The 17,252-nt window shown below is 39.3% G+C and overlaps 1 protein-coding gene across 1 annotated transcript in view; it reads left to right on the forward strand.

Annotated features, from left to right (window-relative positions):
- usp24 (ubiquitin specific peptidase 24) overlaps positions 1–17,252 on the forward strand; it is a 138,688-nt gene that overhangs the window by 92,412 nt on the left and 29,024 nt on the right. Inside the window, exons 47-55 of the mRNA XM_033028759.1 lie at positions 593–734; positions 1,703–1,822; positions 4,010–4,230; positions 4,383–4,507; positions 7,666–7,807; positions 8,271–8,421; positions 9,742–9,837; positions 14,315–14,418; positions 16,013–16,126. Of these exons, the coding sequence (XP_032884650.1) occupies positions 593–734; positions 1,703–1,822; positions 4,010–4,230; positions 4,383–4,507; positions 7,666–7,807; positions 8,271–8,421; positions 9,742–9,837; positions 14,315–14,418; positions 16,013–16,126 (1,215 nt within the window). The remainder of the gene's footprint in view (positions 1–592; positions 735–1,702; positions 1,823–4,009; positions 4,231–4,382; positions 4,508–7,665; positions 7,808–8,270; positions 8,422–9,741; positions 9,838–14,314; positions 14,419–16,012; positions 16,127–17,252) is intronic.

Here is a 17,252-nt window from a genome sequence, read left to right on the forward strand (position 1 = left end):
AACTGGCCTCAACTACCTTCTGTGGCAGAGAATTCCACAGATTCACCACTCTCTGTATAAAAAATGATTTTCTCATCTCGGTCCTAAAAGACTTCCCTCTTATCCTTAAACTGTGACACCTTGTTCTGGACTTCGCCAACATCGGGAATAATCTTCCTGCATCTAGCCTGTCCAACCCCTTAAGAATTTTGTAAGTTTCTATAAGATCCCCCCTCAATCTTCTGAATTCTAGCGAGTACAAGCTGAGTCTATCCAGTCTTTCTTCATATGTAAGTCCTGCCATCCCAGGAATCAGTCTGGTCCCAGGAATCAGTCTGGTACATGAAAGGTTTGAAAGGATGAGTACGGGCAAAGTCAACGTGACCAGCTCAGTGAAGCAACTTGGTCAGCATGGACGAGTTGAGCTAAAAGATCTGTTTCCATGCTGTATAGCACTCTTAAATCTCAGTAGCTCCTGATTGGATGTCACCTTGAATTTATACGCCAATTTCAGTTAGAAAAATTTCCCATAAGGTAAATCCCCAACATTTGTCAACGTTGGAGCAAATGTCAGCTAACTATGACCTTGGATACATTTTTTCTTTCCCCTTAGATATGAACGTGAGGAAGCATTCATGGCCCTGAACCTGGGAGTAACATCATGCCAAAGCTTGGAAATATCACTGGATCAGTTTGTAAGAGGCGAGGTGCTTGAAGGAGGCAATGCATACTACTGTGAGAAGTGTAAAGAGAAGGTGAGGTGTTAACGGGGACATTAAAGCCGGCTGCCTTAATAAGTTTAGACTGATGTTTCCCACGTGTGGAGGTTATTGCATTGAATGTAAGCAAAAGTATGAAGTTCAAATTTGGATATGGTGTGAAATGTATCTGAAATTCACGTCCCAGCAATGTATGTTTTGGCATTAGAGTTTATTGGTTAGACTAACCAGAGAGCTTTGTTCTTTTTCATTTTTCTGTATCTGGCTATTGTTGGCAAGGCCAGCATGTATTGCCCATTCCTGTTCATCCTGCTAAAGAGTGGGTCATCAGGTCATTTCAGAGGCCATATTAAGACCCAGCACTTGGTGGGTTTGGATCACAAAGACCATATCAGCAAAGCATGACAATTTCTTGCTTTGAAAGATGCCGCTCTACCAGGTGAATAATTTTTAAAGCAATTTGGATGTTTCATAGTCACCATTTATAAATATTAGCTTTCTATTCCAGATTATTATCTTTTATTCTAGATTATTAATTAGACTCGTCCCATCAAAAACATAACAAATAAAATTGCTGGAAGCTCAGCAATTTAGGCAATATCTATGAAAAGAAAAACAATTAATATTTTGGGTAGAAGATCGTTTATCAGATGGATTTCATTCACCCGTACTGTGGTGAGAATTGAACTCTGTCTTGGTCTCTGGACAACAGGTCTCAGTTAATGTGTTCAAAAGGGAACTGCAGATGCTGGAATATCGAAGGTACACAAAATTGCTGGGGAAACTCAGCGGGTGCAGCAGCATCTATGGAGCGAAGGAAATAGGCGACGTTTCGGGCCGAAACCCTTCTTCAGACTCAGTTAATGTCTGTGGAAAGGACAAACAAAGTAATGGGGATAATTGAAGAGGAGAGTGATGAGTTGAAACTTACTGATATTTTATGGATTTGTATTTCCCTCCATTGTTAGTGTAATGCTCCTAAACTGTTGTGCTTTGTCTTCCAGAGGACGACAGTGAAGCGGATGTGCATCAAATCTCTACCAAGTGTGTTAGTCATCCATTTAATGAGATTTGGGTTTGACTGGGAGAGTGGGCGATCTATCAAGTATGATGAACAAATACGGGTAAATATGCAATTAATACCTAGTGCTGATTCTTTATGGTTGGGAGGAGATTAAAGTTGGTATTCTTGAGCAAACCATATTAATTAAATGAGCAAAATCATGAGGCAATCTGACAAATATATTTTTGTTTCTGGTTGATTTTTATTATTACTACTTGTAAGTTGCCACTTGTTACAGCTGTTATCTGCAAACTGGATATAATTTGCACTGACCATTGGCTCGTTTTCCATTTTCGCAAGTCAGAGTGCCCTGACATAAATAGTTATTTTTAACTTTTCTGCCATAACATGCAAAGTATTTTTTACGCAAGATATTGAAAATTGGTTTAGTTAAATCCAAAATTAGTAATGAACTAGATTGGAATTAAGAATAAGGAGTAAGCCATTTAGAACGGAGACGAGGAAACACTTTTCTCACAGAGAGTGGTGAGTCTGGAATTCTCTACCTCAGAGGGCGGTGGAGGCAGGTTCTCTGGATGCTTTCAAGAGAGAGCTAGATAGGGCTTAAAAATAGCAGAGTCGGGGGATATGGGGAGAAGGTAGGAACGGGGTACTGATTGGGGATGATCAGCTGGCTCGAAGGGCCGAATGGCCTACTCCTGCGTCTATTGTCTATTGTCTATTGGGTTTCTAGATGAACAATTGTATCTTGGGTGAATCTGTGGTATAGACATATGTGAAGAAAGGGATGGATTACTATCTCTGGCCATTTTTGTATACGGCATTGGCCAGAGACTTTGCAAACATCTATTACAAATGTTGGTGTATGCTGATGAACTACATATTTGTTTTTACTAAATATTATGAAGCATTGTTATTCTACAATACCTGTTGTATATTATTTTTTATAGTCAGCATGTAATAATGCAGTTGGTGCAGTCCACCCCACCAACATAAACTGATAGTTGTTCTGAACAGTGTCTTGCTCAAGTTTTAAGTTGGTCATGACTGATATCTGCTATGAATCAGATAACATAAAACTTCTCCAAAAGTGTTTAGTTCCCCTTTTCGTGGTGAACTAGGAATTTATTCATCTGTCTATTGTAAATATTCCTCGTTGGAGATTGACCATCGGTCCTTTCCTTCATCACCCTCAACTCATTGTGAAATTGAAAACCGTGCCTACATATTCATGTAACAACATTTCAAACAAAGACCAACTTATTATCAAACCTAGCACAAAGTTGACGATTGCTTTGATATTATTGAAAGTCATTTGTCTGAAAAACATCAGGAAATATTGGCAGTTCTTACTTAACATAAAGCACCCCCTCCAAGATACAGCATGGAAACAGACCCTTCAGCTCAATTTGCCCACGCTGATCAAGATGCCCCCTCTCCACTAGTCCCAACTGCTGACATTTGGCCCATGTCTGTCCAAGGCTTTCCTATCGATCCCTTCCAAAGTATCAGGAAGTTTCTGGCTTTTTTCCCCAGTGCTGTACTCCAGAGTACAGTGCTGAGACATGAACTTGCTGAATTCCCTAGCTGATATTGCTGAAAAATAAGCCCCATGAACTGCACCAAGATGGAGCTGATACAGGGACCAACCCCATGTGTTGAATGAAAAATAATGGTTGCAAAGGAGAAGTATAAGGTAATTTACATTAAAAAAATTAAGTTTGCCTTAATTGTTAAACTATCTTGGTGATTTATTTTAATTTTAGTTTTCTTTAACAGCCAGCCCCTTATTCTGAGAACGTGACATGTGATTCTAAACAGTCTATTTAAAGGAAACATCCCTGCTTCCACGATGTTAAACTCGGCAAGAACATTTGTAGTTGGCATCACATGGGTGTCTGACTTCACTAACTGGCAAAATCTTTCACATCTCTGTGGGCCATGATTGGTCTGACCCCGTCCTACTCCCCAGACCTTCTGCTCCATGTCTACTGCCTTTTCCCAGTCATTTGACAGCAACATGACAAGGCCTCAATGTCATATAGCAACTCCCACATTTGGAATCAGAAGGCCAGCAATCCACAAAGAAAGGTTCATTACTTTTCTATATGTCAAGTAGGACGAGGCAGCTTACCACTGATCCAGATGTTCCTGTCCAATTTGAGTTATTGCTCATTGAGTATATACGTTTGTCCGTTGAATGATGGTGCTCATTCCCACTGATGTCTTTATAATTTGTACACGTGTGATTAGTTATCCCACATTCCAATCCATTTGTTTTCTCTAGTTTCCTTGGCTTCTAAACATGGAGCCCTACACGGTGTCTGGAATGGCACGGCAAGAACACTCTTCTGAACATGGGGAAAACGGCAAAGCAGGCGATCACGTGGGTGGTGGCTCTCCAAGAAAGAAAGGTGCCCCAACTGAAAACTATGAGCTGGTTGGAGTGATTGTTCATAGTGGTCAGGCACATGCTGGACACTATTACTCGTTCATCAAGGACAGAAGGTGGGTGAAAAATGAAGTTGATATTTATTGTTTTGATGTTAACTGAAAACTATAAAAACAGGAATTGTGAAAGGTAACAACATTAGAAGTGTAAGTAATGTGGAGAATGTGGCTTTGTTTCTGGGCTCACTTTCAACTTTTTGATTCCGCAGGGCTGGTGGCAAAGGGAAATGGTACAAGTTCAATGACACGGTGGTAGATGAGTTCGATCTAAATGATGAGACATTGGAGTTTGAATGTTTTGGTGGAGAGTACAGACCTAAAGTGTATGATCAATGTAAGTTACTGGGGAACCTGTACGATTTTGAGTTTATTCTTTTGTAAACCAACAAGACTTTTGCCTGACCAGCAGTGAAAGAAAGACAAGATAGTTTAAGTTCAAATATATTTGTCACATGCACCATAAGGTACAGTGAAATGAATTTACCATGCAGCATTACAATTTAAAAAAAGGACATAATACACAACATAATTCAACACAGACATCCACCACAGAATTCTTCACTGTGGCGGAAGGCAATACAGTTCAGACAGTCCTCCTCCTCCTCATCCCTTGTTCATCCATGGTTGGGGCCCTGGCGCTACGGATGGCCCAATGTTCAAGCCCTCTGGTCGTGATGGTCGCAACGCCGACGTTGGGACGGGCCGAGCACACCCTGCGGCCCAGAGCTCCCAGTCGGCCACCTCCGAAACACAAACTTTATCTATATTCTGGGATGGGAGATTGCAACCTTCACGTGATCTGCCCTGTTTCGACGAATGCAATCAACCCGGCGTGCACAATCAAATAAGATCAAATAGAACAAGTTGTCCTACAACTTTAGGCTGTGCACGCCATACGCAAGAAGAAGAAGATCTATGTTCTAGTTTATCCATGAAAGACAGATAATGAGAGGTATAAAACGCAGAAACCAGTTTGTTCTGACAAATCGTGCACAAAACCAATCATTGGCAATACTCGGCGGGTCAGGCAGCATCTGTGGAGGGAAATGGACAGATGTTTCAGGTTTCTTCAGACTGGTGACAGATGTTGCCTGGCCTGCTGAATTTTTTCAGCAGTTTGATTTTGATCAAGATTTAAGCATCTGCAGTCTCTTTGACAGATTATTAGGTATTCAATATTGTGGCAGATTGGAGATGGGATAGCTGTGGACCACTGTGGTCAAAGTCCAAAACATGTTCAAGAGACATAAATGAAGTAGATCATTGAGCTCTATTAGAATCCTTTGAAGGGAAAAAGCTGAAGTGAGAGTGAAAGGCTTTATACCAGAAAAAAATATAAATGTCAAAGGTATTTTGCTCTCAGTTGGTAGAATTAATGATTTGACCAGAGTCTGACTTTCAATTGCAGGAAGTATAAAGGGTTGATGCCTGGAACTATTTCCTTTTTTCACTCTCTTCAGTTCCGCTTATCTTGCTTATACATTCATGCATAGGGAATCGCCCAATAACCAAAAAAGGAGAGCCACCTCATCTTGAAGATTTTCTGTTGCCATAACAATTTTGCTCTGTTAACTGGTAATTTCAATTTTACAGAATGGCAAACCAGGCAAAGCTAAATCAAGTAACACAATTACTCCAGTTTCCTATCTGAATGCCAACATTAGTTCTATTTCAACTGCAGAAACACAGGTTTCCCTCCAGTATATGGTGGTTAAATATAAATAGTCAATTTATCTGTTTAAGAAAAGATTGGACAGGATAATGACATCAGGCCATCAAGGATCCCAAACAAAGTTGAAATGGCGATTAATAAATACCATCCAGTCATTGGAATCATTGTTGTGTTTGTATGAGACCAATCTTTTCAGTCATAGGACCATTTTGAGAAAGTGTCAGGGTTAAACTAGCTTTAGCTAATCAGTTTCCATCTCCATCGTGTGGTTAAAAGTGGAACTGCTTGATGATTGCAGAGAATTTCAGTTTTATAAAATTGTCCATACAACAAAACCCAGACAGCAACATATTTGGAAACACAAGAGACCACAGATGTTGTAATCTGGAGCAAAAAACAAGCTGGTGGAGGAACTCGGCACTCAGTTGATGCAGAGCTTAAACCCAATATGTTGACCATCCCTCTGCCTCCGCAGATGCTGTCTGACCCGCCAAATTCCGTCATAAGTTTGTTTCCTTTTTGCTAAAGCAACATACTTGGATTGATACGTGGCAATATGTCAAGAAATGAGCCATCCCTTCCAAATACTTTGCTTACTCCTCGCTGGATCAAAATCATAGAATGCTCCAATTGACCATCGGGTGGTGCCATTGAGTGTGGCAGCCTCGCCAGCAGTTGTCCGTCCTTTCACCCTTTTTGTTATTTTTAGTGTGTCTAAAATTATGTTTTAAAGGTTTCTTAGTCTTTCCTAGTGGGGGGGGGGGGGAAATAGGGGGAAACCTTTTCCCAGTCATTACCTGGATGGAGATGCATCTTTTCTCCGAGTCGCATCTTCGCCCCCACACCCCTCGTAGCCTACAAACTGGATTGGCTCGGCCTTTCCTGCCGGAGACCGGCCAGAGCTTCAGCAGCAGCGCAGCACTGAATTACCATCACGGAGCTGGACGATGCCTTGCTGGGGACCGCTGTGTTGGAGCTCCAGAGTGTTAGGCCTGCTGATTAACACCGTAGAGCTGTGGTCTGCAGAGCATCTAAGCACGGGCGGCGCTGTCTATAACATTGTGGACGTCTGGGATCCCTTGCCGGAGGCTGCCAGTGTTGGATCTCCATCCAGCTTGGCCTGTGGACTTCGGAAGCCACGGTCTCTGGTAGGAAGCAGCCGTTTCGGGAAAATCCAAGCCACGAGTGTGTGCCGATCTGTTCCGACGCCGGAGTTCCAATCATCCCAGCGAGAGGGCCTGAACATCGGGCTGTCTGTAGTGGTGACTGCGGAGGGCTCAAAGGCCCCGACCACGAGTGAACAAAGAGGAAGATGACTGAACATTATGGCCTTTCCTCACTGTGGGACGTGTTTCTGATGTGGGGGATGTTCATCTATAGTGAACTCTTACCGTGTATTGTGTTCTTATTTGTATGGCTGTACGGTAACTCAAATCTCACTGTACCAATTGGTACATGTGATGTAAATGTAACTTGAACTTAACAGCATTATGAAAGCTCGCTCACTATCAGAGAGGCAGGGATTTAAAATGGTTCATCGCAACCGTACAGTCATTTGGAAAGAACTACATATTCCATCTTTGGCTGTGTTGATGCATCTTATTGAATTGAAATATATTGAAATATCCAAAACCAAGCAATATCCTGCTATGGACTTAAATTATTTTATGCAGAACTCAAAGCAAATCATGTTAATGCCTTAATGTAATTTTTTTAAATAATTTTGTGTTTTTACTTATTTTAGCTAGTATGTTTAAAGTAAACAAAAAGGTTAAATGAATGTAACAACTTTTTATTAAGATTAAATTTTACTTTTTCAGCAAATCCTTACCCTGAAGTCCGTCGCAGGTACTGGAATGCCTACATGTTATTTTACCAGCGAATGTTAGACCAAAACTCTCCAGTTTTACCAAAGAAAAGTCGAGTTAGTGTTGTTCGGCAGGAGGCAGAGGATCTGTCCTTGTAAGTAATGAACAATCCACAATGTTTGTTAAATATTCATTCTGTAACTTTGCCTATTTACTACCCAACTTTGCCAGTTCAGTTCAGTATTTTACACCCTTGTTTCTTAAAGGTTGCCCGTACCAAATACCCAGGTGGGCATTCTTTGTTTATTAAACTAACTGCTCTGCAAAATGCTGTGGATTTTTGTGCATTGTCATCTCTTGCATTGGTACGTCACTGGATCCCAATGGATAGTCACCTACCTGAAATTTAGTTGTTTTTTTTTTTCTTCTCTCATTTTCTTTTATTTCCATCATCGGAAACATTTCTGTTTTTCTAATGATTTTATGGACATTATTTTCCAAAATAGAAGACACTTTAAAAAAAATAGTCTGCTGAATATAAATTAAGCAGACTATTGATTGCTCGCTGATTTATTTGCTCTTTTGTATATCTGAAAAAAAATCTGTTGTTTGGGTAGATCTGCACCCTCTTCACCTGAAGTTTCGCCCCAGTCATCCCCTCGTCCTCATAGACCAAACAATGACCGCCTTTTATTGTTGACCAAACTGGTAAGGAAGGGAGAAAAGAAGGGACTCTTTGTTGAAAAATTGCCAGCCAGGATTTACCAGGTAAGAAGCTTAATTGATCATAATATTCAACTAAAGTAAAGCTAAGACATCTTAGTCAGCTAAGTCTGCAATTAAGCAGTTTGGAAACAGCTCATTGATACTATGTTGTGCTGATTGAGACAATGAAAAATTCCATAAATTTCACTTGAGGTCACCTAAACTGCAGATAAAAGGGATACCAACCTTTATATAGAACTTTCACAAATCTCAGTTATTACAAAGTGCTTTATTACTAATGAAGTATCTTGTGCTTTTGTATCAAAGTATATCTCATGACCAAATCATCAATACATCAAGGAAGATGATTTGTAAAGATGTTGCCAGCTATGAGGAAGGATTCAGAAACCTGAGCATTTTCTTTGGAACAGAAGAGGTGAAGGAGACCCATAATTATGAAAGGCCCAGACAGAGTAAATAGGATGGGCCTATTTCTCTTAAGAGAGGGTTCAAAACCATAGGAAAGGGATTTCATACAATTAGTGGAGAAGACAGAAATATTTTCACCCAAATTGTGAAAAGGGTCTGGAATTTGTTGCCTCAAGAATAGCAAAGGCAGAACCAATATATTTCTGTACTTCAATTGGCTAATGCCAGAAACAAACCAACAATATAATGCAGGTTTAACAAAGGAATTTCCTTGCAGGGGAAAGAGGGTTGAGGTTTGTAAATAACTTATTCTATGTAAACTGGTGTTAATAGAAATTGTCTCAAAATAGCTAAATTTACTTCGAGTCATACAGCATGGAAACAGGCCCTTTGGCCCAACTTGCCCATGCCGACCAAAATGGCCCATCTACACTTGTCCCATCTGCCTTTGCTTGGGCCAAATCGCTCTAAACCATTCCTATTCATCTACCGATCCAAATGCCTTTTAAATGTTCTCATAGAACCTGCCTCAACTACCTCCTCTGGCAGTTCGTTCCACATACCCACTACCATCTGTGTGGAAAAAGTTGCCCCTCAGTTTCTGATTAATTCTTTCCCCTCTCACCCTAAACCTCTGGTTCTTGATTCTCCTACTTTGGTTAAAAGACTGTCTATTTACCCAATCCCCTCTATTTACCCGATTCCCCTCAGGCACACCCCTACGAGATCACCCCTCATCCTTCTTCACTCCAAGGAATAAAGTTGTAGCTTGCCCAACCTCTCCCTGTAGCTCAGGCCTTAAAGTCCTGGCAACTTCCTCCTTGAAGGCCTAAAAAGGACATTTTTATGATGCTGCAGTAATGAAACCACATATTAGTAGCTGCATTAGTAACAGAAATATGTCAAATTACATGTAGCTGTTGCTAGTGCAATTTTTTGTTTTGTCTTTAATAGATGGTACGAGATGAAAATCTGAAATTCATGAAAAACAGAGATGTTTTCAACAGTGACTACTTCAATTTCATGCTTTCCTTGATTTCACTCAATGCAGTAAGTATTAGGGGCTGTTTGTGAGACTGGTTTTGGGTAGTTGTGACTTTACTTGGGTATGAGATGGTTTATACCCAATTGCCTAAATAAATATTTTTGTGCAGCTTTTTCATGTGTTCAATTCCAAAAGTAGTCACAGTGACTACTTCAATTTCATGCTTTCCTTGATTTCACTCAATGCAGTAAGTATTAGGGGCTGTTTGTGAGACTGGTTTTGGGTAGTTGTGACTTTACTTGGGTATGAGATGGTTTACACCCAATTGCCTAAATAAATATTTTTGTGCAGCTTTTTCATGTGTTCAATTCCAAAAGTTGGCTTTGGTTCAGTCAATATTATTGCAACTCTTCACAATGACTCGTGTATATAGAAACATTTTTATTAATATAGTGCAGGGGAAATATAACATTAGAAATTGAATCGTGTAGATTTTTTTATTAGCTGGGTTGGGGAAGGATAGACTAAAACCCAGACTAAAAAATAATCCATAGTTACCTAGAACAGATCTTCTCGAGCCAGCTTGCTGTGCAAAGCCATCTCTAACTTCAGTAACCAGTCCAGATTGGTGGCAGGGCTTAAAACCTGCCATGTTGTAGGAGAACAGCGAGGTGAGAGTGAACAGAACTTGCCAAATCCATGAATCACCTTTTATTAAAAAACTTTATTCTGGCTAAGTGCTCTGAGACGATCTTGAAGCGCTAAGCATTGATTTAGTAAGATCTAATATACTGCTGCATATGGTTTGGTCTATACCAAGATGTAATAATTTTATTTGATAGATCTTAACTTCTGGGTTCTTGTGTCTGAAAATTCAATTGGCTATTAAGGTGGCAGCAACTCCAAAAGTATTGAAATGCAGTGCCCTCCATAATGTTTGGGACAAAGACCCATCATTTATTTATTTGCCTCTGTACACAATTTGAGATTTGTAATAGAACAAATCACACGTGGCTCAAGCGCACATTGTCAGATTTTAATAAAGGGTATTTTTATACATTTTGGTTTCACCATGTGGAAATTACAGCTGCATTTATATGTAGTCCCCCCATTTCAGGGCACCATAATGTTTGGGACATATGGCTTCACAGGTGTTTGTAATTGCTCAGGTGTGTTTAAATGCCTTCTTACTGCAGGTATGAGAGAGCTCTTGGCACCTAGTCTTTCCTCCAGTCTTTCCATCACCTTTGGAATCTTTTATTACTGTTTATCAACATGAGGACCATAGTTGTGCCAATGGAAGTCAAAGAAGCCATTATGAAACTGAGAAACAAGAATTAAACTGTTACAGACATCAGCCAAACCCTCGGCTTACCAAAATCAACTGTTTGGAACATCATAAAGAAGAAAGAGAGCACTGGGGAGCTTACTAATCGCAAAGGGACTGGCAGGCCAAGGAGGACCTCCACAGCTGATGACAGAAGAATTCTCTATAATAAAGAAAAATCCCCAAACACCTCTTCGACAGATCAGAAACACTCTTCAGGAGTCAGGTGTGGATTTGTCAATGACCACTGTCCGCAGAAGACTTGAACAGAAATACAGAGGCTACACTACAAGCTGCAAACCACTAGTTAGCTGCAAAAATAGGATGGCCAGGTTACTGTATGCCAAGAAGTACTTACAAGAGCAACCGCAGTTCTGGAAAAACGTCTTGTGGACAGATGAAACGAAGATTAACTTATATCAGAGTGTTGGCAAGAGCAAAGTATTGAGGAGAGAAGGAACTGCCCAAGATCCAAAGCATATCATCTCATTTGTGAAACACGGTGGTGGGGGCGTTATGGCCTGGGCATGTATGGCTGCTGAAGGTACTGGCTCACTTATCTTCATTGATGATACAACTGCTGATGGTAGTAGCATAATGAATTCTGAAGTGTTTTGACACATTCTATCTGCTCAAGTTCAAACAAATGCCTCGAAACTCATTGGCTGGCGGTTCATGCTACAGTAAAACAATAATCCCAATCATCCTGATAAAGCAACAAAGGAGTTTTTCAAAGCTAATAAATGGTCAATTCTTGAGTGGCCAATTCAATCAACTGATCTGAACCCAATTTGAGCATTACTTTTATATGGTGAAGAGAAAACTGAAGGGGACTAGCCCCCAAAACAAGCATAAGCTAAAGATGGCTGCAATACAGGACTGGCAGAGCATCACCAGAGAAGACAGCCAACAACTGGTGATGTCTGTGAATTGCAGACTTCAAGCAGCAATGCAAAGAATATGCAGCAAAATACTAAACATGAGTATTTTCATCTACTTGACATTGCTGTGACCCAAACATTATGGTGCCCTGAAATTGGGGGACTATGTATAAACACTGCTGTAATTTCGACATGGTGAAACCAAAATGTATAAAAATGGCCTTTATTAAAATCTGACAATGCACTAACCACGTGATTTTTTTCTATTACAAATCTCAAATTGTGGAGAGTACAGAGGCAAATAAATAAATGATGTGTCTTTGTCTCAAACATTATGGAGGGCACTAAGTTGGAAGTAAACATCACACAATGCCTTGTGTAATACAATTAACTGTTGTGTATACCAACATATTAAAGGTAGTTAATCAGTATTGAGACGGAATCAATTAGCAGGTATGGTAAGAATTGTATGAATGCAGTATTTTCTTTTTTGCTGGTTTTACCTTTTGTTAATTTTGCCATCAAAAATGTATAGTAGCAAATTAAATGCTTTGCCACTAGTTTTAATTAATCAAACACTCTTTATACACAATATGTCATGTACATATCTAGACATGTCATTAATCTAGATGCACCAGAGACTGCAGATGCTGGAATCTGTAGAAAAAATGGCGAGCTGTTGGAGGAACTTCGCTGTCTGGTGGCATTGTAGAATCAGGAGGGAAACGAACAGTTAATGCTTCAGGTTGACACCTTCCTCTGCGCTGAATGAGTAGAGGGGAAATAGTTAGTGTAAAGAAATGAGGTGAGGGGTGGAGTAAGAGCTAGTAAACAATAGGTGGATACAGGTGAGGAGGGGTTAATTGACAGATAAGAGTCAAGTGGGAGAAGAAAACAGTGGAGATAGCGTCAGAGGCTAGGAAGTGATTGTGGAGAACAAAAAGCTGCTTGGAGAATTCATTGTTCATACCTTTTTGATTGTCAACCAACCCAACAAAATATGAGATATTGTTCCGCCTAGTTTGCATTTAGCCTCATAGGCTATTGAGGAGCCTGGGGTTAGAGAGGTTGGTGTAAAAGGGAAGGAGAATTAAAATAGCTAGAAACGGAGAGATCCAGATAGCCATGGTGGGAATAGCATAGGTATTCAGTAAAATGGTTGCCTAGTCTCAAGAGTCATGTCAAGAGTGTTTTATTGTCATACGTCTTAAAACGAACGATGACATTCTTTCTTGCAGCAGCATAACAGATATGTAAGCAACATACTCTGTAAAGATCATAATAAACAAGAAATATGTTTCATCTATATATATATATATATATATATATATATATATATATATATATATATATATATATATATATATATATATATATATATATATATATATATATATATATATATTTTTTTAAAGATAGGCCCAAAATGCTGGAGTGACTCAGCACGGCAGGCAGCATTTCTGGAGAGAAGGAATGCACACGTCTGTGTAGTTCAGAGCTTATTTGGAGATTGTAGTGTTTAATAGCCTGATAGTTGGAGGGAAGAAGCTGCTGAACCTGAATATTGCAGTTTTCTGCCTCCTATACCTTCTTTCCGATGGCAGGAGTGAAATGAGAGTGTGGCCAGGTGGTGTGGGTCTCTGACAATGTTGGCTGCCTTTGTGAGGCAGCAACACCTGTAGATCCCTTTGTTGGAGGGGATATAAATACCTGTTATAGACTGGGCAGTGCTCACCATTTTTTGCAGTCTTCTTCGTTCCTGATACGTTTAAGTTGTCGAAACAGGCTACGATGCAACCTGTCAATATGCTCTCTACAACTGTAGCGGTTCAATCATGTATTCGCCCGCATACCGAATCTCCTCAGTCTACTAAGGGAGTTTGGTCTCACCAATGTAGAGGAAGCCTCATCGAGAAAGTATGCCCCATTCCACTCCTTCACCTCTTTATACTATTGATACGGCCTCAACTCGTTCAGACCAGCTGAAGGATCTCAACCTGGAAAGTCGACTTCATTTCCCTTGATTAATGCTACCTGACTTGCTGAGGTCCTCCAGAAGCTCTCCTTTTTTCATCATTACCCTATGTTCACATTGAATGATAGATAGGATTACATCTACTGTTGTCTTGTGGATATGGTATACCAAGTTGATGCCAAGTGCTCCAAAGAAAGTTCACGTTTGCTTGTTAGAACAAATAATGGAACCTTGTCCAAACTGTTAAGAGAAATGTGCTCTGTTTTCTCCTTTCAGAACAAGTTCAAATTTAGCCCATATTCTAATTTGTGAACATCTCCTTCATGTTTTTCTCAGTTTGATGTTCATTTGTTCCACAGACTAAACTGAAGCATCCAGTGTACCAATCCATGGCAAAGATTGGCATGAAGCTTGCCATCCAGTTTCTCTTTCAAACCTATTTGCGAACCAAGAAAAAACTCAGGTATGAAATGTAGAGACAAGCTGTTCAGTTAACGACACTGCTCTAGTTTGCTTTTTTTTTTTAAATATCTCTCCTAACACTACTGCAGGTGACGTAAGAAAACAAACCAAAAGAGAGCCGTTAAAGAGTTTTCGTGTGAAGGATCATTGATTTATGAGCAGGAATACTTTTCTCTCCCTTTCCTCAGTCTCATGTTTTGTTATCTCCAGTTTGTCATAGCATGAACTTTCAAGTCCGATAAGAAACAGGAATTAGATTGTACATTGCAGAAACAGGTCTAATAATTGGAAGGATGTTTTAGATCAGCTACCAGCCAGTGACAGAAATGCAGGGTATTTAAAAGTAGCTTAAAGTGGGTAAGATGCATGTGTTTTCTTCTAAATGTTTTTGGATTATTATTCATTAATAAAAAATAGTGAGCTCATCTGGTTTTTAACTGCATTTTGAACTTGTGCAAATAAATCTTTTAAACTATTAATTGGTGGTTTGCCCCAAATGTTATAGCTCGGTTAATAACAGGCTGGCAAGTTAGCAGATATTGTGACGCTTAAAATTTCAGGGAGTCAACATACTCCATGTTTTTTTTACACAAATATGTCGAAAAGCAGAGATTTATAACGTCTGTTTATAACTCTGTTTCATTTGTCCTCCATCCTGTGATACATTCCAGAAAGTGAGTCACCACTGCTGAAGGAAAGTGATATTCTTGGCTTGTGATTTATTCTGTTCCGAAAGCACTTGTTTTAGAGTTAGCAACGAAAGTCCGTGTTTATTTTTTCAATTCCTGGTTTTTTTTAATTGTAGTTAACTACCATTGCAACTAATTTTAACCAATAGTTTTGAGGACAACAAGGTGGCGTGCTTCATGCCTGAGGCAGTAAAATTCATTACATTAAAACATTGCTCTTTAGTTTATGAACTCAATCTTGGTATTGTTTTGTTTCAACAGAAATTGTGTTAAACTTCCATGGCTGATAGAATTCTTCCAAATAGTAGCCAACTAAAATAAATTATTAATGTTTTTTTTTTTTAATTTAAGTAGCAATCATTACAATTTTATCCTTCAAAGATTGCAACATCTGTAGAAAAATAAAATCATAATTGTCAAGTATTTGGTAATGTTTCAAAAATGTGTGTGTAATCATACATCAGTCATATTATGCCATCTTGGACTGTCAGATGAAGAGGCTGTGTTTCCACCAAGCTCCCTATTTCATATTGGACAGCCTTTGATTAAGGAATTTAAAACTGAAAAATGTTTCCATTAGTTAGAAAACTAAATGTCTGTTCCTAATATAAATTGTGTGAGCACTGCAGAGCTCTTAAAGATAGCAGAGTCAAGGAATACGGGAAGAAGGCAGGAATGGGGTACTGATTGTGGATCGAAGGGCCAAATGGCCTGCTGCACCTTTTGCCTATTGTCTATAATGTGCCCACATTTGGATCTATGTGTGGCTCCTGTGGATTTTAAACACACCAGGATGTACCAGATGTAGCCTTTTGTATATGGAGCTGACTCTCAGCAAATATGTTGAAGATAATTGGTATAGTGAACTTTCAGTGTGGGTTCTAATTCTAATTTTTATTTTAACAGGGTGGACACAGGAGAATGGATAACTCTCATCGAGAGGTTGCTTACAAACAGTTGTGATGCCTGTCAGTGGCTAATTGAATTCTTGGTTGGGTCAGAGGGCCGAGAATTGATAAAGTGAGTCAAAAACAAAAGCTTGTAATCCAATAATTTTGCTAAACGTACATTACTTTTGATGCATTATAGAGGACCATGAAATTGTTATATTGAAACTGAAGTGGGTAAATGGATGGATGACGTCTCAAAGTCCAAAACCAGAAAAAATGTTTTCCAGTCTTTGCCTTTCACCCTATTACCCTCTCCATCCAGCATGTCATCCTTTGTCTTTTCCATCAGCTGCAACGGGGTCTCACCACTAGCCACATCTTCTCCTCTCCACCCCTTACTACCTTACACAGGGACCACTAATTGTGACTTCCTGGACTGCTCCTTGCTCAACATTATCAGGGATCTAAAAGCTGAGGCAAAGGCTCACATGCACATTCATCTTCTGCATTCAGTGCTCCAAATGTGATCTCCATATCGGCAAGACCAAATGCAACGTAGGTGACGGATTAGCAGAGCATCTGCGCTCCATCTGCATTGGCATCCTCAAACTCTCGGATGCATGCTATTTCAACCATTACTCCCATGTTAGAAATTCTAATTTAAAGCAGCTAATGTAACAAATATACACTGGATTAGATGACCACTCCGGAAAGATAGCATAACACAATTATGATGTTGCATCAAAACTGATTAATCCATCTCATTTTGTTTCTGTTTTTCTCTCCATTATTGCTGCCCAATATTTGTAGCATTTTCTAGTTTTATTTCACTGTTTCCAATTTCTGCAATATGTTAATACCACTTTAGTTGTCACTCGAGTTTTAAATCTTTATTGAACTGAGTGATGCAAGAACAGGTTCTTAAAGCAGAGAGATAAAGGGAGAAATTATCAACACCTTTCTGCTTAAGATTTCCGTTTAATGATTATAAAAACTATTTGCATACAAATGCCTTTATATTTAATGTAGTGGATACGGAAACAATTATACTGGGCGTAATTTGAGTCCTAGAATAAAGATTAAACGTATTAATCTTGCTGGTATTCCTTCAAAGCCATAATTTAATCAAATGATTTTTAATATTTCTATTGATTGATATTTGAAGAACCACAAAGAAATGTATTAGTTTAGATGCAGTAAAATATCTTTGAGTTCTTCTGGATATATTACTCTAGTTAATATTTAAATAAATTGTG

Source organism: Amblyraja radiata, chromosome 10, assembly GCF_010909765.2.
Source record: "Amblyraja radiata isolate CabotCenter1 chromosome 10, sAmbRad1.1.pri, whole genome shotgun sequence".
NCBI lineage: Eukaryota > Metazoa > Chordata > Chondrichthyes > Rajiformes > Rajidae > Amblyraja > Amblyraja radiata.